General features: G+C 46.2%; 1 protein-coding gene across 2 annotated transcripts in view; it reads left to right on the forward strand.

Annotated features, from left to right (window-relative positions):
- The first annotated feature begins 1,407 nt into the window (after positions 1 to 1,407).
- ADA2 (adenosine deaminase 2) overlaps positions 1,408 to 27,601 on the forward strand; it is a 29,364-nt gene continuing 3,170 nt past the window's right edge. For both annotated transcript variants that reach the window (XM_074983765.1, XM_074983767.1), the window contains exons 1-8: positions 1,408 to 1,510; positions 4,556 to 4,863; positions 8,647 to 8,872; positions 16,564 to 16,774; positions 22,230 to 22,357; positions 23,220 to 23,310; positions 25,388 to 25,496; positions 26,323 to 26,480. In XM_074983765.1, coding sequence (XP_074839866.1) covers positions 1,482 to 1,510; positions 4,556 to 4,863; positions 8,647 to 8,872; positions 16,564 to 16,774; positions 22,230 to 22,357; positions 23,220 to 23,310; positions 25,388 to 25,496; positions 26,323 to 26,480 — 1,260 coding nt within the window. In that variant the 5' untranslated portion in view covers positions 1,408 to 1,481. The remainder of the gene's footprint in view (positions 1,511 to 4,555; positions 4,864 to 8,646; positions 8,873 to 16,563; positions 16,775 to 22,229; positions 22,358 to 23,219; positions 23,311 to 25,387; positions 25,497 to 26,322; positions 26,481 to 27,601) is intronic.

The raw sequence follows: 27,601 nt of genomic DNA on the forward strand, positions 1-27,601 counted from the left end.
TTTGAATACTGTCGGAATTTTCAGAGGTCCTGGCCACATTTGATGTGTTTAAGGCCCAGGGTCCTGAGCCTGATCATGCTTCATACAAATTAGTGCCAGCTGAAATCTTCCATTCTAAAGGGTTTCTTATTTAAAAAAAAGAAAAAAAAATCATGTTTGAAGATTGTTTTTTGGTTTTAAGATCTGTTGATTTTTTTTATTTTTGTTGACATATTTAATTTAAATCATCTAGTTGAAAACAGTTTTTGAGAAACACTATTTTTAACATTTTTTATTTAAAACGTTCTAAAAAAACAAAAGTGGTTCATTCAGAGCCAGGCAAAGTGGAGACACCCTCAAAATTGCAATAACTGTCATGGTTTCTTGTTAATATGGCCATCTCTGATTTACGTCTAGTGTGAGAGCAGAATTGGCCCAGTGTGCCCTACTAAAAGTGAAAGCGTATCTGAGATGATTTTGGCCTAACTTGCTTAGTCAGTGTTGATTGGACTACACCATTAAAAGCGTGTTTAAATATAACTAGCTGCTGGTCTTGGCTAAAAAGGCTTTTTAAAATGGTGTTTGCATTTAACTGTAGTTGTTCGTGGTTGTCAATAGCTTGGCAAAACTGTGTTTAAACTGGCTTACCCGGAACTGTGTTAAAATAGGTCAGCAGCTGTGTAAGTCTGTGGCAGTTTGGGTGGAGCTTCAGAATAGGAAGTAATGCAGTTTGTAAAATAGCCTGAGTCTGGGTCTCTCTTGAGAGTACATTTGTCATCTGCATAAAACTGTCTGATGATGAGTGGGTGGCAGTTACACAGAGATGACAATGACCCCCAACAGGAGAATAAGCACAGAGGTAGATGTGTTAAACTGTATCGTCACAAAACAAAAAAACCAGTGGTGTAGCGCTTTAAAGGTCTGTCCCACGAAAGCTCATCACCTAATTAACCGTTTTGTTAGTCTTTAAAGTGCTACAAAACTGATTTTTTTCTGCCTGGGAGGGCAGTGAAGAGGTTAAACTTTAGCAGCTGGGATAGAAGAATGAGCAAATGCTGTGTGACCAGCTGGCTATCTGAGAACCACCAGAGGTTAAAATGATAGAACACTCCTTTCCCCTGACCATATCCTGTGTGGAGGGTGTGTGGGAATGTTTCTGCTGCTCTGGGTCTCCATTCCCTACTCTCCAGGCAGCTCTGGAATGTCCTCCTGCCAGCTCAGCCTATTGTTACCTCAGCCCTCTTCACCTGGCCCGTCAAGTCCTTCTGCTCCTTACATTCCTCTCTCTTTCTCATAACCTTTCCTGCCCCCATGCCTCGTTTTAGCTGTACATTCATGGCCTCTCTAGACAAGCCATAAGAGTAGAAGTGAAACTGAAACAAGGAATTGGAACTTGTCTGTGTTGGGTTTTGTTCCTTGTTTTAATAGCTGCTTTATACCTACCAGTCTGAAGAAGCGGCGACTAGGATGTGCTGTCTCCGTTGCAGTTGGACAATCTCTGGATGCCAGGAAGACAAAAAATGGGCAGACTGTAAGTGGGTCTGTCTCACAGAGGCTGTTGTGTCTTTCTTCAGATGCTTTTTGTAGGCTGGGGTTAGAACAGGGCTGGTGCTAGAGCTGTATCTAGCCCTGGGCTGGGCAATAATTTGGGTGGTGGGGGAGGGGATCACTCCAAGAATTTAAGTGGTCACGGGCTTCACGCTTCCATGACATTCATGGAGGAAGTGTGGGGTCTGCAGTAGAGTTTAAGTGCACAAGGGAGCTCCGGGGAGGTACTGGGGTGCAGGAGGAGGGGTGGGATCTGGGAGGGAGTTTGGGTGAAGGAGGGGGTTGTGACCTGGGGCAGGGTGCAGGTCCGACCAGGGGAAATAGATGCAAGAGAGCATGTTGACTTGGCAAGGGGCCTAGGAAGGGGTGTAGGGTCTGAGAAGGGCTTGTGACCCGGGCAGGGGTGCAGGAGGAGTTGCAGAGATTTGGGATGTGACTGGGGAAGGGGATTTGGGTGCACCGTCTGGGAGGGAAAATGAGTGCAGGCATGGAAGTGCTTGGTTTGGGGAGGGTGGGTTTGGGTTACATGGGGTAGGGGTGTGGGAGTGGGGGTGGGGGGCAGAGGGTTGGAGGGAGGGAGGTGCTGAGGTGCCAGAGGCAGGCTCTGGCTGAAAGGCAGTTACCTGGGTGTCTCCCAGCCAGCAGCCCAGCATGTTCCTTACCCAGGCTCCCTCCCTTCCACGCCCCTGCATGCCACTCAGAGCAGCCAGCTGCAGGGCTCATGTGTGGCTCTGAATGCTCTGAGGCTTGTGGGGGAGGGGTACTTCGCATGCTGCCTGTCTTGCAAACAGGCAGCTCCCATTGGCTAGTTTCGGGCAGTGGGAGCTGCGAGATTGTGCTGGGCGTAGGGGAGCACACGAAGCTCCCCTGCTCCAGGCTTGCAGCATTCAGAGAAGCACATGGGGTGTGGGGGGGGGTTGGGCGAGCACTCGGCCGTGGGCCAGATGTGGAAGCCTGATAGGCTGCATCTGGCCCACAAGCCATCTTTTGCCTGCCCTGGGCTAACCTCTCTTTTCCTGAGTTAAATTGCATGAGAGATTGCAGTCCGCTGCCAGGTACAGTGAAAGAGAAGAGAATGGCGAGGAAGACTAGGGTTGCCAACTTCGACTGAGGCTACTCCGGGAGATCCTCCTTCCCCCACCCCCGCCTGAGATAATGCCAGTTTCTTAAAATATTCTATTTAAATTTCCCAAGTGCTTTCAGTAGTCAACAGGAGGCTGATGCTGATTCTGGGAGATGCCAGGCGAGTCCTGGAGGGCTGGCAACCCTTGACAGGAAGCAGAAATGGGTTGGGAGAGGGTCAAAGCAGGAAATGTGTATGAGGATGTAAGATATGAGCCATAGGGGATTATCTTGCCGCCCTGAATCCTTCCCTAGCCTGGGTTGGCCTGGTGTTATTAGGGACCCTCTGCAGACTTGTGCCTGTTGCTGGAAGATTGTAGTCCAACCATGCTCTTTTGGGAGGGAGAGTCATCTTACATGGGCTGGTCTTCTCTGACCTATGTGTCCCTGTCACTCACCACATGATTCCCTCCCCCCCCCCACTAGTACTTGTGGCACAGGCTGGGGCCTACAGTGTACAGAGGGACAGGAGATGCCTGACTCCTGATGTGAAGTGGGTTTAGTGCACTGAGAGCTTGATGTGAAGTCCCCAGAAATATTCCTTTTAACAGCTAGCGTGCATTTGCTGTGGCATCAGTATAGCTTCTCTTGGACTGTCAAGTAACAGAACCTGAATGGTTCTGAAGTTGAGTGTACTGTCTTTGACAACAGACCTGTCTCCTTATCCCACTTCACCCCTCTCCCCCCACAAATTCACATGCACATACTCTTACTTACCAGGCGCATGATGCCTTGTCTTTGGGTTTCCCTTAGTGCGGTGTTTCTTAAAGTCTTGAGAGCACGGAACACCAAACAACAATATTGTTTATGCAGAACACCTAGGAAAATGTTCTTCAAAAAAAAAAAACCAACCCAAAACAAACAGCAACATATACAGTGAAAACACAATCAGGTATCATAGGAATGAAGAAGTAACATTGTATCTGGTTTTAATAACAGAAAATATCCCTACCATCAGCGTATGATATCAGAACAGTGTCAGACACTCACAGCACACCTGTGAGTTGTTCACAGAACACCAGTTTAGGAAACACTGTTAACCCTAGGCCTGGCTCCAGCAGTGTAATGTCCTGACCTCACAAATCTCTGTTTCTTGGGACAGTCCTTTGGGACAGACCCCTTCCCAAAGCACTGAGCAAGCTGGACAGTGTGAGGTAGTCAGCCTAACCCAACAGTGTTAGCTCCTGTGAGGATAGGGTGTTACTGCCTACTTGAATGGCTATGAGTTGAATGCATTTTAGAATAGGCTGATTCTTGTGTTCCTTGGGAGTGTCAGGTATTCTCCCGATACACCTCTAATTCACTAGGATGGTCTAGCACAGGGGTCTGCAACCTGTGGCTCTGGAGCCACATGCGGCTCTTTAAAGACTTCTTTTGGGCAGCCAACATTATAATTGCAAAGTAAAAACGAAAACACCCCCAAAATCTCCTGATTTTCGATAAACAGTGAATGCCTAAAAGCCCCAAATTGCGCAACTCTTATCTAAATAGCAAATGCTATGTGATCTTGAAACGTTGGGTAACTCTCCCTAGCGTCCTCCAGAGAGAGAAGGTTCAGAAGTGAAAGTCGGGAAGATAGTGCTACAATACACATATAAAGTGTGAGGAAGTAGAACATGTAAAAATTTTGTGAACAGTAAACATGCATTGCATTACAAATCATTGTGGGTGCATGGTTAGATATGGTTTGACGTTGTTTAGTAAGGAATGTCTTATGTTCATATGCATTGCAGCTCTTGAATTACGGAGTTTTTATCAAATTGGAAAAAATGTCTCTTGCTATTTTGCTTGCCAACCTGTGGGCTAGCACATATAATCTGACCATTTGTCTGTTAAAGATTGAATGCCCCACCTTTGAGATGTCACTTTGTGACCTGCATTTTTACAGCTCTGATTTTTTTTCTAGGTGTGTCCATGACATGAAGCTTCAGGCTCGTTGGCAAGTATTTTTTGTCCTAAATTTGGTTTCTCTTTGCCTTCCCATCCCTTTGCGAGACTCCCTGATGGAGCAGGAGGTTGCCCATCGGATTGGTGGCAACCTAGTGCTGGACGAGTGGGAAGAGCAGGTCAATGTGAAGCTCATAAGCCTCAAAGAGAAGGAGGTGGCCAAGGCCAGGAAGTCTGGATATTTCCCACCCAGCATGCACTTCTTCAGGGCCAAAGGCCTCATTGAGCAAAGTACAGTGTTCAGCATTTTGAAGCAGATGCCAAAAGGTAGGGATTCTGGCCGGAGAGTCCTTGGTTGTCCTGTGATAAAACAGGGAGGGGCGGGCGGGGGGCAACCCTTCTGTACCCAAACTAAAAGGACCTTATGAAAGGGGCTCAGTAAAACAACTTCAGATCCTGGAAGGGTCTCTGTCTGGGCTGTCTCTTTTTGGATGAGTGAAAGGGGGAATTACACTGGGCAGGGAGGGTTTCCAAACATGTACATATCCAGTATAATTCTACAGCATAGACCTTTCCATCCCCAGGTACCTCATTGGGAGGAGGAAAAGGATAATAATGTGATAATGATGCTGACTTTGATACAGTGTGCTCCTGCGCTGGGCGTGCTCATTCTTGCAATGCATCCCTTGCCTGTGGCTGACCTGGTATAACCAAGCATGCTGCCATATGGTGTTGGTCACATGCATCCTTATTCAAGTAGATGTGTACAGTGTAGATCTATTAATGCCTTGGAGACAGCATGTTTGTAAGACCTATAGAGCGTCTATGTGAAAACAGAATTTTCGGTTAAGGCCTTTTAGTTGGGACTTTAAAACCTGGGTCCTCGTCTGTACAGATGACAAAGATCTCACTCTGTAAGAGCAGGAGTTTGCCGTATGTTCCTTGCCAAAATTTCCCCTGTCTCCACTCTTGTGCAGTATACTGTGGACAAGTTGGCTACCACCTTCCACCCCAGAGATGGCTGCATTGTACCATACGATGCATACATAACGTATAAAGTGCTTTGGGAGGATTTAAGATGAAAGGCCCTATATGAATGTAAAATACAAGCACAGCGTCATCTGAAGCATTTGTTTTGCTAATAGTTTGGAAAATGTATACATTCTAAGGATTATTCCTTAATCACCATAACATACCAAGTGGTGGGGAGGATATTTTTGACCTTATGAAATTTAAGCCAGGCAGTCTAATCGGAAGGGGTTAGCTATTGCTGAGACTTTTTGACATCTCTGTACGGGAAGCAAAGAGTTAATACGTTTGTAATCTGAAGGCCTTGACTCTTAGCTGACTGACTTTTCTCTACCCTTCCACTTCTCTCCTTAATGCAGTGATAAGTATTTTAATTACGCTTCCTTTTCTAGGTGAGGACAGAAGGCTTTCACTGTGAAACCTGAGAACACACTTCCCTCTTGTGCAATGAATTCTTTTTTCAGACTGATCTGTTCTAGGTATAAGGTCCAAGATTCGAACCTTCGCAATCTGGCTATTGGGGTGAAAGGCAGAGTTTTCCTCAGGGGAACATTTGTTGGAAAGAAAACTGCTTTGCTCCCACCATTCTGAATTGTTCTGTTGCTTCTATTTGAATAAAAGCCAGCTCCCTCTGCCCTGATCTGCTAGTTTGTCCCTGCAGTGATGACAGGCTGCAGGGTTTATGGCATCATGATTGGTTACCACAGAAATAACTGAGATGTCAATCTCACCATTATCCCTTCACTGCTGAATCAAATAATGGGGAGTTTAGAGATTTAAAAATGTAAGTAGCTTCTTGAAAAAAATGGCAAGAAAAATGTTTAACTCTCTTTGCTTCTATATCCCTTGCCTCCAGGGGATCTTGAATGGCTTCCCCAGCATTAGTGAATCTCCTGTAGCTTCTTTACAGCATTTATAGCAAACCCCTTGTGAAAGGGATCAGGCCTCTGTATTTGTACAGCCCATTGGGGCCCAATCAAAAGTGTGGCATCTAACCATTACGGTAAAACAAATATTAAACTGCAGTATTAACTCCAAAGTGCACATAGAAAACTGATACAGAGCATGCTGTCTAAATGTTGAGGTCCCATGTGGTCTCCTTTTCCAAAGGTGCTAAACCACCATAGTTCTGTTTTAAGTCAGGACCGGGGGTTACCCAGCACCTTGAAAGCCAGGCCATCTAAAATAGGGCACGCAAAATCAGAGTGCTTGTGAAACTTTGGCCTCATGTGACTTGTCCAGAGTCACCCACACAAATGTGTAGTAGAGCGTAGAATAGAACCCAGATCTCCTGACCTGCAGTCTTTCCTTTAATAACAAAGTCATGTCTTCTTTAAGTCAAATACTGTAATAATGTAACTGTTGTTTTTAAAAAGTGCCTCCCAACACTCAAGGAGTTCAGGGTAATCCATGGGCAAACTGCTGTGATGTGTAAATTAACATATATAAAAAAATTTCAGAGGTGCAGCATCTTTTAGAAATGGTAGGGAGTGGGGCAGGGGTGGGGGGGAGGTTTACACAAGAACTAATAACATTTTAAGGAAATCTGTGGAAAAGGAGAATTCTGTGGTGATATTTGACAGTGCAGAGGGGTGGCCAGAATTGTGTGTGTGAGAATGAGGCTGTTTACACAGGTATCTTACAGTACTGTAACTTCCTGGCTCAGTTGGTGTGAAAAACCCCCCACACCCCTAAGCCTAGTAAGTTACAGCATTGTAAAGTGCTAGTGTGAACCAGAGTACAGCACTGGGAGCACCCCTTGCGGAGACGGTTTACATAGGTTCTCTCCCGGCACGTGTGCCATGGCCACACTTTCATTTTAAAGTGCTGCTGCGGCTGCGTTTTAAACTTTTAAAGTGTAGACAAAACCTGAGTTTCTCACTCTGTGGGCTGTTGCAGTTATAGCTCTGTCAGGTGCATCTCAAAAGGCAGGTGGTGGTGGCCAGCAGCACATAAGATGTAAATTTTATATAGAGGAATTACCTACTAGATCAATTTACGAAGGATGGAGGTGGATTCTCCATCAACGACAATTTTTGAATTAGGATTGGCTCTTTTTCAAGAAGATATGCTCTAGGTCAGGAATTGTTTTGGGGGAAGTTCTACGGCCTGTGTTGTATAGGATGTCAGATTAGTTCAGGGGTCAGCAACCCCTGGCATGGGTGCCAAGAGTGGCACGAGCTGATTTTCATTGGCACACGAGGTGGGAACTCAGCCCCGCCCCTCCTCCCGCAGGCAGCTGAGAGCTTGCTCAAAGCTGTGGATTAATAAATGAGCAGCTAATGCTACCAACCACCACCTCAATGGTAAAGCTCTGCCTCTTCATTTATTTATGAGTGAAGCTGTTGTAAGTAGGACTATTAGTGACTTTTAAAAGTATCACCAGCACTCAGATGGCATGTAGAGGTCAAAGGTCAAATTTTGTCCCTCTGCCTTGGAAAGGTTGCTGACCCCTGGACTCACAACCATGCTCTCTGGCCTTTGCGTCTATGAATACAGAACAGGAATGCATGTGTAGTTTTAAGTTAGGTGGACGGAGCTTTCTGTTCTGCCCCTAGAATTCCCCAGCAGGGCAGTATCTGAGGTTTCTGTCTGGCCCACAGTAAAAACAGCGACTAGACAAAAAGATTCACATCTGGATGCAGGGAACTGGTGCAGGTCTGTCTGTTAACTCTCGTGTTGTAAAGTGCTGCTATGTGTGAACGTTCCTCTTTAAATCAGTGGGGTGTGAGCCAGCTCCCTCACAGTGAATTGTGTCTGAAAGACCTTTAATAACTCAGTGCATTTTCCATCCCATTGGAGAAGTAGAGCGTAGAGCTCCCTATTGATTTCCCTCCCCCCTCCTCAAACTGAGCCATCACGCTCTGCCTGTCCTGTGTTTGATGTGGAATGTGCCATCTGTCTCTCACACAGGGGAGGCAGGGCAGGTTTGCAGGCTTGCTGCTGCAGGGCTGCTCCTGCCTGTTACTCTGAGATCCTCCAGGCATCCCCGCATGGGTGGATTTAATTGTCACCCTGCTAACCAACCTCCCCTTTGCTCCAGCTGCCCATCCTTGTTATGTTTCCCCTTTCCGCCCGCAGGTGCTGCTTTACACCTGCATGACTACGCTGTGTTGAGTGTGGACTGGCTGGTGCACAATGCTACCTACCTACCCGATTGCTACATCTGCTTCACGCATGTGGGGACCGTGCAGTTCAGATTTTCCAAGCCTCACCCTCCCAGCCTGGTGCCGCCAAACTGCTCAGAGTGGGTGTTGCTAGAGACTTACCGGAAGCAGCTGCGCAACATCAGTGAGTTCGATAACAGGTGTGTGAGCAATGGTCTGAGGCACCCTGGAGCTTTGTGGCACTGTTATTCTTTGCTGATTATTTTCTCACACGTTGCTTCTCTTGCAAGGTCAATCTGGCCCACTGTCCACTTGGGGTGTGGCTGCTCTGGAAGTGGGACCCTCGATTTAAAATTGCAGTTTACACACACACACACACATGCTGTCACTGGCCTGTGATGGTTGAAAACTTGAACGTGCGTGCGTTAGGAAATGCATGCTCTATCCTGTGTACTGAACAAGGCAGGTTTCCTGTGGAAAAAAAGCTAGCATGTGATCCTGTAATGAAAGACCTTTCTCATAATGCAGATGCACATTCAGCCTGGCTTTTCCTAATTTCGGCACGCATGCCTTTCCAGTCTTAATGGTCTGCCTTGGAATGGAGCACTAAAGATTTGGGAGGCAGTTCGGGTTGAGGTGCTGTCAAGCATTAAAGTTCCAGTTAGTGCAGCTCCCCCTACTTTTGCTTAAGGAAGAGGGAGACTTCTGCCATCTGTTGGGCTAGAGAGTGCTGAAGTTCCCCAGAGCATCCCCTCCTCCTCAGCCGGATGGCTGAGAAGGCAGCAGACTGAGGAAATCAGACAGGGGAGAATGAAAGGAAGAAAGAGAAGATGGTGCCTGGCTGAGCAGTTTTTAGGGCTCCCAGACTGGCCTGTCAGGAAGCTCAGAAGCAGCAGCCTGAACGTCTCCTGGGAGATGCGGATGTTTTCCAGCAGCATGCACCCTCGCTATCAACTATCGGGTTGGCAGGGGTGGCCAGCCTGAGTCTGAGAAGGAAGCAGAATTTACCAATACCGATGCACATTGCCAAAGAGCCACGGTAATACATCAGCTCCCCCTCCAGCACTGCCTGCCCACCAGCAGCCCCACGGATCAGTGCTTTCCTCTCCATCCTGGTGCCTCCTGCCCACTGCACCTGGCTGTCTTGTGGTGCGCAGGAGGCTGGTGGGGGTGGGTGCAGGAAGGGGTGGGGGCTGTGGGAAAGGGGCAGTGTGGGGACAATGCCAGAGAGCACCCCAGCACATTGGAGAGTTGGCACCTGTAGCTCCAGCAAGGAGCTGCATATTAACTTCTGAAGAGCTGCATGCCACTCCAAAGCCACAGATTGGCCACCTCTGTTCTTGACCGACCCACCGGTGTGGTGGGGGAACAAAGGAGGCAATTGCCTCAGAAGCTGGCAATTCAAAGGCTCCCAGGGCTCCCAGTCACCATCGATGCTACTGTGACAGTGGTGGCTGGAGGCTTGGGCCCTTTAAATTACTGCCAGAGCACTGCTCTGTGGGGCTGTAAGGACTCGGTGGGGAGGGTGGTCTGGGTGGCACTGAGGGCTGGCTGCTTCTGGCCTTTTTGAGGGTGCAGAGCCGGGCTCCCCAGCATCGTGCATGGAGGCCCACAGAAGCTGTCGGTGCTCTGGTTTTAGAGGAAAGCCTGGCTTTTCCCTTCATTCCAGCAGTGGGAGTGAGGAAAAAGGAGACAGTAACACCACATCCCCTCTACCCTTCCTGAAAAGGTGACAAATAATAGAAGAGATTTGCATGGAATCTCCCTTTGAAATACTTGAACAGAGGCAATGCACCTGATGCAGAAGGTCTTTGCCCATGAAAGCTTATGCTCCAAAATATTCATTAGTCTGTGAGGGGCCACAGGACTTCTTGTTGTTTGAACAGAGGCCATTGCCCTGGCTGTTTCAGGATGCTGTAAGGCACCTCCCTCAAGCCCCCCATTCTGTTTTATTGCCCAGAGCACAGTCTCCCTCTGGGTCTAGTCAAGAGAACCTCATTTACAGCAATAAGGGTGGAGGCGTGAGGAAACTGCCTGTGCAGAAGACCCCACACGGCATGCTTGGCTCTGCCAGCTACTGGCTTACTGGGGGCATGAACTCCTTTCAGTTTCATATTTCCCTCCAGTTTCCCCTTGCCTTTTATTTTAGGGTATCATCATGAAGCCCCTACAGAGCTCAGGGCCCTATTGTGTTAGGTGCTGGAGAGACTCATAGGCCTGGTTTATGCCAGGAACTTACACTGCTGTAGTTGTGACTGCACCAATGTACATAGGATAGGGTACAATGTAGTGTAGGTAAAATCCACACCTTTGAGATGTAGCCTTATTGACCGAACCCTGGTGTAGACAGGGCTAGGTAAACAGGAGAATTCTTCCATCGCCCTAGCAACCATCTGTCAGGGAGGTGGATTACTTCTGCTGCTGGTTGACATAGGTCATGTCCACACTGAAGCACTGCAGTGGTGCTTCTGCAACGTGTTAAGTGTAGACAAGCCCCTCATAAGCAGCAAGCCCCTGCCCTGAAGAAGCAATCTAAATACACAAGGGAAGCGGGGTAGGTGGGAGAGGGATGGAGACAGGCACAGGGAGGTAAAGTGACTTGCCCAGCTCACCGAGCAGGTGAGGCAAGAACAGAACACAGGTATCCTGAAACCCAGTGCCAAGGCTTATCCAACAGGTTGTGTTGCCTCTCACTGTCCTTAAGGTGTCCGTCTCCACAAGATGATGTAATGTAATGCCCCCAGGTAAAGCTCAGGCACATGATCTCAGCCACCTTACTTTGGAGCGCACCCTCCTATTCTATCTCTTCCCTGGGTGCTAATCTGGGTTTGGGGAGAGGTTCTGGCAAGGGAGGAGTGGGTCTCTTGCCAGGAACGAAACCCAATCTGCCGTGCCGCTCAGTTTCTGGGAAAGTTCCCAGTCCCTGGGACACGTGCTCTGCAAGTGACTTCCCTTCTTCCTAATTGCCCCTGAGCATCGACAGGCTGAGGGAGAGGAGATGTCGGGTGGATGAATGGGTGGGAACCAATGGTTAGCTGGGTGGCTGCAAATATGTGTCAAGGGCATGTGGCCTCTGGGGAGCATCCAGGCTCTCTTATGTACAAAACGGGGGGGATCAGCAAGTGTGAGCGCAAGGGTGCAAGTGAGAGTTTTTTCAGGTTTTGGTCCCACATTGGCTCGTTTTCAGTGTGGAAACGGAGTGAAGGACTTGAAACAAACCAAACAACCCCTCAATCAAACTATCTATTTTCAAGTTTAGAAGAGGCGTGGGGAAGACAGGTGACCATACAGTCTGCCTTCCAGAAATTAGTGTGGTTATGAAGATAAGACCGCTTCCTAAAGCAGGGGTGTCATTTGCTATGGGTCAAGAAAGGTAGTTACACCCTGCCAACTTTTCGTAGGTCTACATCCTGCATACCTCTCTCTCCAGCACGATGTGGGGTAACCAGATATCATGTTTTATCTGCTGCCACAACTTTGCCCCCCCCTCAAGACTATTTCTGAAAAGAGTCCTCTGCTTAAGAGTGGATCTGCAAAATTAAAGGCACATGTCTTTATATCTTTTGCTGCTTTGTAATGTAGAAAGGCCCTGTAGCCCCCTCCACTAGTTCTTTCTCCTGCTTGTTTTTCATATAGGTCGCACCTTCCTGGTCCAGCATGGTCAGGACCTGACAGATCCTGAACAACAGAATTTGCTGGACCAGGAAAGGCCCTTGGCTTCTCCCTCAGGCGGCCCCAGCCTCCTGTTCTCTGGGGACTCCAGGTGCCCCGGGCTGCCATGGGGCTCTGGCCCCCTGGCCCCATGCTCTCAGGGCTGCCACAGGGTTCTGGTGGGGGGCTCCAGTCCTAGCCCTGTGCTTTGGCAGGGGCTCAACACCTCTCTCCCCCTGCCTGTGCTGCAGTGGGGCCAATGGGGGTCTTTGGCTCTAGCCCTGGCTAGTCTGGTGGACACCGGTCTGGCCCTAGCCCCTGGTCCTGCAACATCCATGCTCCTGTTGGACCATGGATGTCACTGGACAAGAGAGTACCGGATTTAAGAGGTTTATCCTGTATTAGAAATTCAGGTCTTGTCTGGCCTGACCTTAGAATTCTCTGTAAGGTTGGAGAGCTAGTGAAGTGGTAATGTTGCGAGAGACTGAAGGCTGTGCAATAGAGAGGGGAAGAGGTTCATAGTCAAGGAGTTTAAAAATATTTTTAAAAATCCTCCCCCTGTTTAATTCCAAGGGATAACATTTGGAAGCACTTTTTTTTGGTTAAATATTCAACACCTCTGATGCTACAGTTGAGTGCTCCCAATAAACATGTTCAGAGACACTGAAGAAAGCAAAGTTGACATGGCTGATATTAGCAAGGTGAAAGAGTTAAGGTGGCCCTGGCCCAGTATATCTAAAAGATCAGATAAAGCTTCAGGAAGTGGATGACTTTCTTTGTGCAGAAGGGCACTTTCTTCCATAAGGGTAAAGCTCCTCAGTGTAGGTGATGGAGCTTTCTTGGGGGCTGGTCTCAAGCACTGGCACAGATTTCCATGGGAATTAATAACTATCACAGACCTCACCACCTTCTGCTCTCAAGTGCAGGATGGATTTCTGCAGCCTACTTTCTTTAACAGAAACTCCAAATAGAGTGTATGTTACCAAACCAACATTTCATTGCTCTTGCAATTCTCTCCTAAGAAAGAGGATGAGAAAGAAAATGAACCACAGGTGACAGATGCTAATCAAGTTGCTTGCTTTGTCCCTGGAATGAACTCAGATACTTCCATGATGAATGCAATGCAGGGGACTCAGAATAGAAAACAAGGAGGGAAAAAAAAACTTTTCTAAACAAGCAACCAAACTTTTCGAGCCTTTGTTCTATATCATAAAGAAGCAGAAGAGACTTTTGCAGGACTTCTGTCACTTTGCCCCCTTGTGCTTATGCGCAGCAATAGCATTGTTCAGTATAAAGCAGCAGAAATGTAGCACTTTAAAGACTAACAAAATGAGTTATTCTGTGATGAGCTTTCGTAGGACAGACCCAATAGCTCATCACTGAATTAATCATTTTGTTAGTCTTTAAAGTGCTACATTTCTGCTGCTTTGTTTTGTTGGAGTACAGACTAACACAGCTACTTCTCTGTTACTATTGTTCAGTATGTTATCACATGCTTTCCAGGCAGTGTCTTTCCAGCAGAATCCAACCACTGATTTGGGTTTTTTCCCCCACAGAATCATCTAAAAATGTGCTTTGTGTTCAGCAAACCCCAGATTTGTCTTCATAGGTCGTTCATGGAAAGATCCCTTAAAGGAGTAGCATGTTATCAAGGATGGATCACTATATCCTAACAGTTATCCACATGAATAATTAGTCCCAAGGGAAGGGGAATTTGTAAAACAGATTACAATTAATTTCTTAGGAGAGGCATTAGTGGGTTTATTACAAGTCCTAACACCACAGCACAGGCTACATAGACACAACAGGTTCAATATAAGAGAATCTGTGTAAGGGCCCAGATACTCAGGAAAAAGAGCATCACACATCTTTGTGTCCAGAAAAATCTATGGAAAAAGTACTTAGATTAATAGCTACGTATTAGTCCTTATCTAGAAGTGAACTGTGCATGGTCACATAAATAGACTCACATGGTCTTTTGACCCACCCTGAGATTTTCCTTCAGTATTTCTACACCTGATAGAGACAACCCCCCAGGCTCACCCTCCAGGGAGGTGTTCTCAGAGGACCTTCTGCATTTTGGGAATAATTTCCCTTTGCCCGGTATCTGGGGGAGTTCATTTAATCTGGAACTCTGCATCTTGTTTTCTTGGAGGCTTCCTATGCAATCCAGGTTCCTCACACACAAAGTCTTTCCACCCTCCCCCGCTGAGCAGGAGCATGCCCTCTCTACTTGAGGCCAATCTCCTGCTGAACTCAGTGAGATAAGCTAGTAAAAAGATGCTGCTGGTGCTCACATTCCTGGTTTCTAGGGTGATGCTCCCATGTCACCACTCGGTGCTCGCCGGCATGTCTGAAATGCAGAACGCCATTACATGCAGTCATAGGAATACTGCCTATATGCTTCCCTAGTGAAGGTTCAGGTCCCTTCCTTTTCATTGGCTTGTTTCCTGGTGTTGCCTGGGGTTGTAATAATGGAACAAAAGGCCCTGTTGTCATGCTCAAGAGGAGAGAGCTAAAGTTATTGTGGAAACTTTCACTCTGAATTTCCTGCTTCTTGTGCATTTAAAATCTCATCCTTAAGGTGCTACTTGAGTATAATTTTGCTTTTAAAAATGAAAACAACCCCCCAAACGAATAAAAGTAAGGAAAAAGTTCAGCCAGAATCACAGGAAGGTGCTCCTTAAATGACTGAAAAAGCAGCCCAAAGCACAGGATGCCTGGTGAACAGACTCCATTTTATGGTCATCCTTTTGAGGTCTCCTGGTCCACCCTCCCAGGTTCAGCATTGCTTATTTATTAGGGTAGACAGGAGCTCATCTACTAGCAGTAGGACAGTGACAAGATAATAAGAGAGAGAATCATATTCAACTCTTCTCTGTAACATAGTGGAGCACAAATGATAAACCACTAGGGAAGACATCACACATAAAATAGTATTTAAGGAACAGTTACAGTTATCAAAGGAAAACAACAAGACATGAAGGTATTCTCCAGTGATCTTCCATCCAACTACTAGCCATGCTCAAACGTACTTAGCTTCTAATATTAGATAAAAATCAGACCTACTCAGGCTGATAAGACTGTCAGCTTTTAAGCATCCAGCTACCTCCCACTTGAATGCAACTTATTGTAACTCCAGCAATTTTTCCAGCCCCAAATTAGCTTATTCACCAGTTGTATTGCTATTTTGATTTGACACCTCCAGCTTGAACGTTTGATAAACTAATGATAACTGTGAGAGTTTCTGCCCCAGGGAAAGTGATCACCCTGGGTCCATAATTGGAGCTGTTCAGAGGATAAATATTACTGTAATATAAATTCAAACAGAATTGCCTGCAGCTGCTCATGGTAATTGTAAGATAATCAAGTTCTCTCTGCTTCCACCAAACTCCCCTTTTACTACTACTTGGTGCCTCTATGCTTTTGGTGAGGAAGTGTGTACTCAGACAAGATCTGCAAAATAAATAGAGGATCATGCAGGAACTGAGTCATGCCACTTGTTTCCCAGGTGGTAAATCTGAAAAATCAAATCCTTTGCTTACATTGGCAAATTACAAGTTTTGGACTGGTATAATGGAGTAGCCAAGTTGGTTCAGTAGTAATAAAGGCCTTTCTTATAGATAACCATTTCATTCTGTTGATTCAAAAATCACATTTTAGTTCCTTTCTGATGTTAAAGAAAGTCATTTGTTTAATGAGCGTGTGATATTGAAACAATGTCACCTCTGTCTGTAGGGGTATTACCTTGTTGGAGGTGGTCACAAGTAGAACTGAGATCCCAATAACCATAAATAAATTGACTGAAATGAAAGTTGTATTTGCAAGAATATATTGTTAACCTGTGTCAGCCACAGGCAGAAGGCAATTATATCAGAGTAATTACCTGGGTAGTTTAAGTTGGGAACTATTTGCATTGTGTAATGCTTAGAGGCTCCAGTCAGGAAGTGGGCATCCATTGGGTGAGATACTGTTCTTGGCATCTCTTCCTGTTCCTTTCCCTCTGGTATGTGGCCTAAAACACTGGCAGTGGTGCTGTGGCTGCAGAAGAAGGACTCTTACACTCCACCTCTGAGGCAGCTGTGGATGGTGGAGCCCCATGTACAGACAACTTGGCCTTCGGTGGCAAGGTCCATATCTAAACAGAAGGTATATATTGTTTTGTGTCCCCTGGGTACAGAGTTAGCAGCTCATATTATGTACCCTCTTAAAGCCAGCTGTCCTCTTTCTCTTTCTCTAGTTTGCTGAGGAACCTAACCCTGGTGACGGACAACCCTGAGGTGACATATCCAACGCAGGCCAGCATTTGGAGAAGATTTGAGAATATTTTTTCAACTGCCTCTGGCCTTATCTGCTATGCACCTGTGTTCAAGGCCTATTTCTATCAGGGGCTGTTGGAACTCTATGAGGACAACATACAGTATGTCGAGATCAGAGCACTCTTGCCTCCGGTACACACTTTTTGGCTTCTCTAATACTATGTAAAAACCTGTTTTCTCTAACTTTTTTTTCCAGCCCTGTCTTGTATTTAGATTCAGATGCTTGCACAGATACTGTATGGGGTGGAAAAATCTGCTTTGTTTGAAAGCTCTTTGCTGGAAACTTGGTATGAGAGTCTCCTTGGGGAACCCAGAACTGTAAACCACTGTGTCATCCTTTGGCTCAGCAAGTGAGAACTTGGCTGCGGCTAAAGTGCACGATCAGCTATCCCTGAAGCCCCAGGCTATTTGCCTTGCCAGCAAACTCCTTGAGACTTGCCAGTCAAAATCTTGCCTGTAGGTAACAACCAATAAACCCTAGTTCTTAAATTCTCCAGCAAGATCTCTCTGCAGTGTTCAGTTCTTCTCCTTAGTGTTACATTTATTGCTTTCAAAGAGCTTAACAGAAGACTCACATTTTACTTCAATATAACAGGACTAACACAATGTGTAGTAAAGCCAAGAATAAGTTAATTAACAAAGATCAGAGATTAAAGTGACACCCTGCGAAAGAAAAGAGATGGAAAAGGGTTACAAACCGAACAAAAATAACATACGTTCTGGTGTCTAAAACTTAATTCTAACAAATCTATCTTTGTCTAAACCAGTTCCTTGTGTACGGCTAGCCAAGGGCAGCTTACACCCTCCTGAGCCACAGGATCCACTGTTCACGTTGCTGTTCCCTATCTCTCCTAAGTGATGGATCACTAGAATGTCCCTTTTTGCTCCCATTGTAGCACCCAAAGTTTATTGTCTTGGCTTTAAGAACAGGAAGATTTCCTGGGAGTGCAGAGTCTGTCCCCTGGTGGCATCTGATGAAGTGGGTCTTTGCCCATGAAAGCTTATGCTCCAAAGTATCTGTTAGTCTATAAGGTGCCACAAGACTTCTTGTTGTTCTCGAAGCTACAGATGAACACGGCTACCTCTGTGATACTTGTCCCCTGGTGTGTTTATTAAGCTGTATTCTCCACTGCTTGTTAGTTTGATTGCTTTGTTTATCTTATATGTAAATGTGCTTTAATGTCTATGCTTACAAAACTTGACCCAGACAGGTAAATCCACATACCTTTGTCTAAGGTGGGTTTGTTTATCAAGGCTATCCTCAAAATATATTTTAGGAACGTTCTTTCCAGCATGTATAAGTAGCTCTTTAAACCCCACTCCTGCAAACATCACACCCCGGTCTTACTAGTCGTGTATTACCAGTTTTCATACAGAACCTCACTTAATGCAGTTTTATAGTACAATAATCTACTATATCTTTGAGAGAGTTTGTGTGTCTCTGTGTGTGTGTCCATCTGTCTGTGGGTCCATTTTTTTTTCAAGAACTCTTCCTACACCAGGGGTAGGAACCCCAGGCCTGCAGTTTGGATCTGGCCTGAGGCTTTCCTGGATCTGGCCCCCCAAGGTTCAGGGCTTCCTCCCTGGCTTGCTGCTGGGTGGGAGACATGGAGCCACGAGCCTTGTGGGCCGGAGCCAGGCAAGCCAGGGCTGGATGCAGCCCACAGGCTCTGCCTTTCCACTGCTGCTGCTGCTCCCCTTCCTCTGGCTGGGAGGGACAGCAGCGCAGTGGTGCCTGGATCAGCTTTTCCTCTGCCACTCTGATTGGCCGGTATTGGTCCCCATCACCCAGAGCCCACCACCTCCAGCCCACTCCTGCACACTCTCCTGTTCAGACCCCTGCACTCGCAGCCTGCTCCTGCGTCCAATCTCCAAGACAAACCCCCACCCTCAAACGGCTCCTGCACCAACCGCCTCCTGCTCAGACCACCACCCTCCATCTGCTGCTACCCTCCTTACACCCTGAACCCCCACCCCAGCCTGCTCCTGCACCCCCTCTTGCCCAGACCCCCCACCCTCTACTCCTGCCCAGATTGCCCAGCCAAAGCCCGCTCCTACACCTTCCCTCCTGCCGAGACCCCACTTCCCAAGCCTGCTTCCTGGCAGCCCCCTTCCACACTGAACCCTTCATTTTTGGCCCCCTCCCAGAGCCTATGTAGGACCACAGATTCCACTAGCTCTGGCTCCCCTCATATCTAGGGCTGGTGTGCGAGGGATCAGGGGAGTGTCTTTTTTTGTTTGTCATGTGGGCAGCACATCAGTGAGGGGTGTGGGATATTTTTTTCACTTCTCACTGAAGTGGCCCTTGACTGATTTTTTCCATGGGGCACTGGCCCCAACCCAAAAAAGGTTCCCCACCCCATCCAAAATGGTCACAGCCAGGACCTTCAAATTTGCTAGGCAGTTTCCTCTTATATTTTAAAGCAAGGTCAGGTTTGGTTGTGCCAGGAGAATGGGACGTGCCTGGAATGCAAATGTTTCTCATAAAATGGAAAGCGAGGGGTCTGCTAGCAGGGATGCTTATGCCCCAGAATGACCACTGCCCTGACTCCTGAGCCCCACAGCCCCTGCCCTGATTCCTGCACTCCCCACCCACATGATCCTGACTCCACCTTCCACTCTCTCCCCTGAACTCCCCACACATCTCCAAGCCCCTGCCCTGTCTACTGCAGTCTCCTGACCTTGCTGGATAATCTTCGAGCAATATATACTGACAGTTGATTCAGTTGTATATTCTTTGGGCTTCCGATCCCCTGTTCATCTCCTGGGGTGTCTGGAGCCTGACTGACAACAAACAAACAAACAGTCCTGTAGCCCCTTAGGGACTAGCTATTTTATTTTAGGTAATGAGCTTTCATGGTAAGACCCACTTCATCAGATTCACAAGCCAGATTGTCACACTTGGTTGTTAGGGGAATAAAATGGGCAATTGCTCTGTGTGTCCTGCAGTTGGACGGCTGTGGGATTTGCTGTGGCATCTGTCCCTTGCTGCAGAACTGTGCTTCAGAATCAGACCTGTTTGGTTTGTTTCTTGTCTTCATAGCTATGGGAATAAGCTCAGGTCTACAAACTAGTGCAGTGTTGTCTTCACAATGTGTAGACAGACAGCCTGAAACAATAGCCTTGAAAGTTGTGAACGTCTCTTTTCTGTTCAATTAACAGTGCGACCTAAGAATAATAATGTTGATATTTAAACTGCTAGGTTTTTTCACTGATTATTGCCTGTAACCAGTATACTTATCCTACAAACCCAAGCTGCCTTGGATGCCTTCCTTCCTGGCTGCCAAAAGCCCTGACTGTACCAGCTCAGCTGATAAAATCTTCAGCTTCACCTTGACAACTTTACAATCCTGTCAATACTATAATCTGTAACACACTGGAAACACGGGGCCATGGTGAAACAAATACAATTTAGTGTCAAAATAAATAGCTGAGGCCACCCTTCATTGTCACAGTTAATACAGTAAAAACCTCCACTTATCAAAAAAAGTTCATGAAGCTGCTGCATAGTTTCCAGCTGGTCACTCCAGAAGCACACAGAGCCCAGGGGCCTTACAACAGAATGTGGGCACAACTTGCCCCTGAATAGCTAGAGCTTGTTGTGACTGAGATAACCCACTTGAGCATTTATGTATTTAGTCTCATTCTATCTAATGGACTTCCTGCAGTGGATGGTGCTCCCAGTTGAGCTCACACAGCAAGATGTCTGTATCACACACACCATCACTGCAATTGGTTTTAAGTAATGCCCTCATTGGCATCATCTTTAGGAGTAGGGCAGGTGTGGGTGTAAATACAGAGACAGAGCCACCTTTTCACTTAAAGAAGTATTCCCACCTTAGCCATGGTGTCACCAGAGCAGGCATCTTGGCACCTTCTATTAGCACTAATATTTGAATGAGGGGAGAGGGGAGGCACCGATTTGTGTGCCTTGCTTTGTCGGGGATGGCAACTGGCTAATTTCACTTGACTTACTTGGCCCAAATGTCTGTGATTGTGGCAGCTGGGAAGAGAAAAGAGTTACAATGTCGAAATGCTTTCATTGTCTAGCCCTGTCAATGAGAAATGGGCCTGGTGAGCAGAGGTAGAGTAGCCAAATATGTCTGGGATGCTAAAAGCAGCAACACCCTTCATAGACCAGACAGCCAATGAGCCCAGATGGAAAAGTCAGACTTGGGAGGAGAAAGCAAGAAAGCTCTTTACTGGAAAGAGACCAGCACTTATAGTATAGCTTTCTGGCCTACCTTCACCTATCACTCCCAACTAAACTTTATAGTAAATATAGATGGATCCAACGGGGCAGGTTGACACCTCTGCTGCTAGAGACTCCTCTGTACAATTTGGGCAACAAACAGTATCTGTTAATTGTAAATGCCATCTGTGCAATGAAACAAGCCAGAAACTGACACTAGGCGGGATTGGAAAACAGCTGTGATCTTGTAGAAAGCCCCTCCCCATCCCCATCCCCTGCCAATACAGCTGTGTTTGCAAAGCTGGCTGTGTAAAGTCTCGGATTCCCAGGGGTCATGGAAAATTCCTTTTGATAATGTGCAACATCTCACTTAGCTTCTTGTGCCTGTAAAGGTGGTGGTTACAATGCCGAGAGGCCCAGAATAGTTGGAGCAGAGCTGGGGAGAGTGAGGTGAATATAAGGGAGAGGGGGCAGGAGAACAAAGAGAAAGGTGCAGTGAGCCAGATGAAGGAGGTAGTGGGAAAGGTGGGCAGGGAGATGAAGAGATGGATTGAAAGGGAAGGAGAAGAGAAGATGAAAGTGGGGGATTGAGCTAGATTTCAATGTCTGCCTGTGACAACATCTGGACAGTGCCTCTGATGCTTTTTTTATTGTTTGTGATTTATTTATTTTTATGATGCTGTGTGGAAGCCCCACCTGAAAGTAGGGCCCCATTATGCCAGGCTCTGTATCTGGTCCCTGTTCTGAAGAGCTCACAAACTAGATGAGACAAACAAAGTGCTATTCTCCCCATTTTAAGGCTAGGAAGCTGGAGGCATAGAGATTAACTAATTTGCCCAGTGTCACCGAGGAAATCTTTGGCAGGGATGGGAACTGAACCCCAAAATTCTGCATGCTAGTCTAGTTCCTTAACTGTAAAACCATCTTTTTCTTTATTCTTGCCATGCTCCTGCTATCATTGACAGATATGGCATTTGTAGGCAACCAAACCTATAGCTGCAGCAGTGCATAAGCACTTGAACTGCTCTGTAGCAAGCTCTCATGTTCTCCCCAAGATTCCTGGAATTCCAAAGCATTTGGTTGCCAACTACCTGTGTTAAGAAGTCAAGTTATTGTACAGTGTGTTAGGAGAGCAAAATGTTTTCCAGGGCTTGCTGGTTAATAAAGGACCAAGCAAGTGTCACAAATAATTTAACTACTGATTCTTTTTTCTTCTTCTTGGCACTGGACACATTTTGGATTTCCAGCTTTACACACCCGCCATTTTTAATATGAGCTACAGACTATTTCCTAATTGTTCCATTTTAGCAGTGTCTCTTCTTACTTCTCACTAATCACAGACCATCCATGGCTCTAACTTTTTTTTTTTTTAATGTGTGCTTAATCTTCCCTCAGGTCTATGAACTGGATGGAACTGAACACAACAGATCTTGGTCTGTAGCAACATATCAGGAGGTGGTGAGGCAGTTTGTTGAGGCTCACCCTGATTTTATTGGAGCAAAAATTATATTTACAGCACACAGGTAAAGGTTACTTGCGTGGGACAAGTGTAGCAGTATTCTGTGTGTAACTGGTCATATTGTTGTGCACGAGTGGCACAAGTGGTTACATCAGAGAGACCCTGGGAGTGAACTCTTATAGCATTTCTTCCAGGTGCAGTGAGGTGTAGAGCATTAGCTCCTGAAGTGCTCTCCAGCATACAGATGCCTGCATATGGAAGTGAGTGAGAATGAATATGTGTGGTTGTTTGTAGAAGGGAGTATGTGTACAGGTAAGATGATTGGGATTTGTTATCAAAGGTGATGCAGAGTGTATAGAAAAGTGATTATTCTTTGCCTGACAGGTGTGGAAATGAATGAGCTAGGGGCTGCCATTCTATGGGTGTGCACATGAGAAGTGAGTGTGTTTTCTCAAAGTCTGATGTTTCCTTTCCGAGTCGTGATGCATCATCTATTTCTGTGGAAGCACTGACTATTTCAAAGCTCGTTCAGGGACCCTGCAAATGCTGCCTTCCAAGAAGTCTTTGCACACATTCAAATCCAACAGACTACTATGATCTGTAGTGGGTTAATTTTAAAATGCAATTAAAAAGTGAAAATGCCAGGAAAATGTTACAAAGAGCATGTTTAAACATTACCGATACAAGCTGTTGTGTCCCCTTGCTTGCCTATTGATACAGGAAAGGGTAGATTGGCCAGTTAGGCCCAAACAGTGTGCATTATGTTGGTTAACTCCAGTCATCTGGGTTTCTGTTAGACGTTTATGTGTATTTTTTTTTCTTTATTGGATATTCCCTTAAGATTCCTGGTCGTAAACACACAGAACCTGAGAAATTGGTTCCATGGAAATGAGCATCAGCACCTTTCTCTGTCTCTTGGTTTTCAGAAAGCAGAATGTTACTGAGATTAAAAAAGCCGTCTACAAGGCCATGGAACTCCGAACCACTTACCCAGACACTCTGGCGGGATTTGACCTGGTATCTTTGTATTTCTTACTTGGTTATGATTTAATATTATAAGGGCTGAGTTCTGATTATTGGTATGAAGGGTTTTCAGAGGGAAAAAGCAGTAAAGTAAGCTGCTGAAATGCTGCACCATTGTCTTTCCTCCTGCAAGATCCTAAATAACTTTTTTTGCATAGGCATCAGCCTCTGCAGTGCTGCCACCTCTAGAGTGAAGTACTCATAGAGTGCCACACAACCAGACTTCATAACTGCATTTAGGAAGTGAACTGAAAAATAATTTCTTTCATTTAAACTGCAGATGAAATTGAGGTGGTCAGGATGTGGTTGGTGAAGTTAGAATGTGGCCAGAAAATTGCCAGATCTTGTAAAAAATGCAGTGGGATCTTCAGCATCCACAGGTGGCCCTGGTCTAATGAGGACTTTGGCACAGGGTCTTCTGAGACTCTGCAGGTATCTTAATACAGCTATGTCCACACAAGCCTGGAACATTGACATGCTCAGGGTCAATGGTCCCCTGTTCGATTTCACACGTCTAGGCTACGTCTACTCTAGCACACCATGTCGAAGTAGCCTATTTTGACGTAAGAACATCGAAGTAGGCTACTTCGACACATATCGTCTACACATCCTCCAGGGCTCATGCCATCGACGTTCAACGTCGAAGTAGCGATGGAGAACGTCGAAAGGAGCCGCCCTGGAAGGAAATGAGGAGCGTCCACACACACAAGCACTCCCCATCGAAATAAGGGGACAGCAAAGCCCCAAGCCGCTCTCTTAAAGGGCCCCTCCCAGACATACTTGGCCTGTACAGCACGAGGTCCACAGAGCCGACAACCGGTTGCAGACCCCATGCACACAGCATGGACCCCCAGCTGCAGCAGCAGCAGCAGCAGCAGCCAGAAGCCCTGGGCTAAGGGCTGCTGCATGCGGCGACCATAGAGCCCTGCAGGGGCTGGACAGAGCATCTCTCAACCCCTCAGCTGATGGCCGCCATGGAGGACCCCGCTATTTCGAAGTATTGGGACGCGTATTGTCTACACACGCCCTACTTCGATGTCGAACGTCGAAGTAGGGCACTGTTCCCATCTTTGGATGGGAATAGTGATTTCGATGTCTCACCACCTAACGTTGATTTCAATGTTGAAATAGCACACGGCGTGTGTAGACGCGATGGGTGCTATTTTGACATTGTGCTGGCTACTTTGAAGTAGGCGGCTAGTGTAGACACACCCCTAGTGGGGATGCACGAAATCTACCTCTCAGGGGTCGCAGTCGACACCTGAACTCCTCCTGAGGTGCAAGGTGTAAGGGAGGTCAGGAGAAACACTGCCATCAACCCTGCTCAGTACTGACAGCCAAATAAGCTGAGCACAGATAGGTCAATTCTAGTTATGCAATTGCTATAGCTAGAATTGCTTATCTTTGGTCAACCTACTTTGCCTAGTGTAGACACAGTCTAAGTTTTTAATCAGAGGAAAGGCTGCCACCTTCTTGGTCACAGTGCAGGACTGTGCTGGCCATTACAATTCAGGACTGAGGCAGGGGAAGAGTGCCCAATGAAACTACCTCAGAAAAATGAGATATACATTATCTTTTTTTCTTGATACCAAAGCCAGCATCTAAAACCTCATTATCTGCCAAGGTGAAAAGCAAGGGAGCAGCAACCAGCACCCCAGACTTTTTGCAAACTCATTCTCAGGGTGCTTCTCTGTTAGTTATCATCTGGGAATCAGAGCTGTGGTGGTGATTGGGAATGCTTGTGTGAGAGTGAACACGGAAACGCAGGGAATTTGGTTATTGGTGGAGGTGCAATGACAACGATGTGCACTAGCATCCTTACCGGCTGCACCGTGCCTTTTTTAAAAACATATTTGACCTATCCTTTACAGAGGGAGCCTCCTGGCTGGTCAAAAGCAGGGTTGCTCTATGGATGGCTATGGAACTATGCTACTTTTCACCCATGGAGGATGTGTTAAATGAAACATGGAATATAGCATCGGTATTTCAGATGGCACTATATGGTAGATGGAAGCCAAAGACTAATGATCATCCCGAACATATTCAGAACCATCTTTATTCTTCTCCCCAGGTTGGGTATGAGGATGAAGGACACTCTCTATGGGACTTGAAGGATGTCCTGGCCATTCCATACTCCCTTGGATTCAAATTGCCTTACTTTTTCCATGCTGGTGAGACTGGTAAGGATGAGCACAGAGACCATACGTCACATTGCTCACAGTTAGAGGGAGTGAACGCTTGGGTACGGGGGAGAAGAGGTGGAGGCTGTATCATGACAGGAGGTGAGGTGTAGTCTGTTTCCTATCACTCTTCTGTGTCAGCAGAAGATCAGCTTACCGGCTAATGTACTGGGTGGTTTCTTCCAGTTTCCATATCCCCTCCCTGCTCTCTACTCTCCCCCATTGTCTTTATGTCCTATTACCAACATCTTTACACCGTGTCTGATACTTATTGTCCCCTTCACCTGTCTTCTCTGCACTGAACACTCTCATTTCCTCATCTTGGGATGTTCCTAGGCTAGTTCATTTGGAATCAGGTAGCTGGAGGTGCTGGCGGTGTGACATCACCATCTCCTTCACAGAGCAGAGTGATCAGTGTGTGTTTTCTTCCACATTCACCAGCACTGTAGATGGCATTTTTAGGCCACTGCCAGACAGAGTCATGTTTTGAAGCCCATTTGCTACTCAAAGTCGCTGATTCAGCTACGTATCTTAAATATGTCCATTCAAATACTTAAGTATACCCATTGTCCTTTATTACTGGAACAGGGCATTTACACACAATATATAATTCAGCCACCAGATGACACGTGGTGCCATGGAGAGTGCCAAACTGGGTATAATCCCTGGTAGACAAAAGAGGCAAAGTTAGAACTCAACCCATGAGGAAGCCTGTTTGTTTGTATCCGAGGCATTTATTTAAACAATAAAATAAATGAATTAGCTCTTTAAGAAGGTCTTTTTCACATAACATGGAAGTGATTTGGCTCCATCTTTCTTTTCTCAGACTGGGAGGGCACCTCTGTAGACAACAATGTGCTGGATGCTTTGCTTTTCAATACCAGTCGGATGGGCCATGGATTCTCTCTTACTAAACATCCAATAGCCAAGAACTTGTCCCTTAAGTTGGATGTTCCAATAGAACTCTGCCCAATCTCCAACCAGGTAGGACCCACCTGAGTGACCTTAGGTCTCAAGTCAGGACTGAGACCTGAAATTTAGAATTTGATCAATGACCTGAAGCAGTGTGATACTTAACAAATATTGGTCTTTGTATATCAGAGGGGTAGCTGAGTTAGTCTGTATCTTCAAAAACAACACAAAGCCCTGTGGCACCTTATAGATTAACAGATATATCTGTTAGTCTGTCAGGTGCCACAGGACTTCTTATTGGTCTTTGTGGTTATCAGGGTTAAAAGGAGAAGCATCTCCATATGATTTTGTCTTGCCCCATGACTGTCTGCTCTATGTCATTCTGAGATTGAGATACATTGTGCGGAGGATGTGTTAGTGTTGCATTTTTGGAAGGTGGGTGAGAAAGACATGCATTTTTTTCTAAGCAGAAGGTCTAAAGAATATATTGTGGGGAGTGGGGCAGAGAACTACTCTGGAGATCTGAGTCCCTCTCATCTAACTCAACCATTATGGAGACATTCTCTGCTCAACTTAATTGCCGAACTTGTTGGAAATTACACATGCTCTCTTTCATCTATTCCCCTCTGGTGTCACCCCCTTCAGAGCACAACATTAGGGACACATACATGAACTCATATTATTATTTACTTATATTGTGGTAGTCCAGAAGCCAGTAAGAGAATGCTGGCTCTTTGGGTATGTTTTGTGTAGTCCAACATGCCTTTTCCAGGGAGGCTCCTTTAAGACAAGAGTTTTGAGACTTTTAGTTTTTAGATGGGGAACAGACTAAGAGGCCGGGTAACTTGGGATCATGTGTCTATGGGAATATATAAAGCAAACTCTTGGTTAAGTTTGTGAGGCTATATCTAAATCAAGATTTGTAAGGTGTTGGCAAAAACATGCTAACAGTCCAGTGTAGACAAAACAGTGCACATTTAATTTGTGTTAAACAGAGTGAAAGCCTTGGCCAGTTTAGCACATGTTAAAGGCACACTGCTTTGCTTGCAGCCAGCTGTTAACATGTGCTAACTAATACCCTACAAATTCTCCTCTAGAGAAAGTTAGGGAGATGGGGCAGGGAAGGGCTACAGGAATACAGCTTTTCTCTGTGGGACTGAAGGCCTGAGATAACAGACAAGGAGAAGCTTATT

Source organism: Carettochelys insculpta, chromosome 1, assembly GCF_033958435.1.
Source record: "Carettochelys insculpta isolate YL-2023 chromosome 1, ASM3395843v1, whole genome shotgun sequence".
NCBI classification, from domain to species: Eukaryota; Metazoa; Chordata; order Testudines; family Carettochelyidae; genus Carettochelys; species Carettochelys insculpta.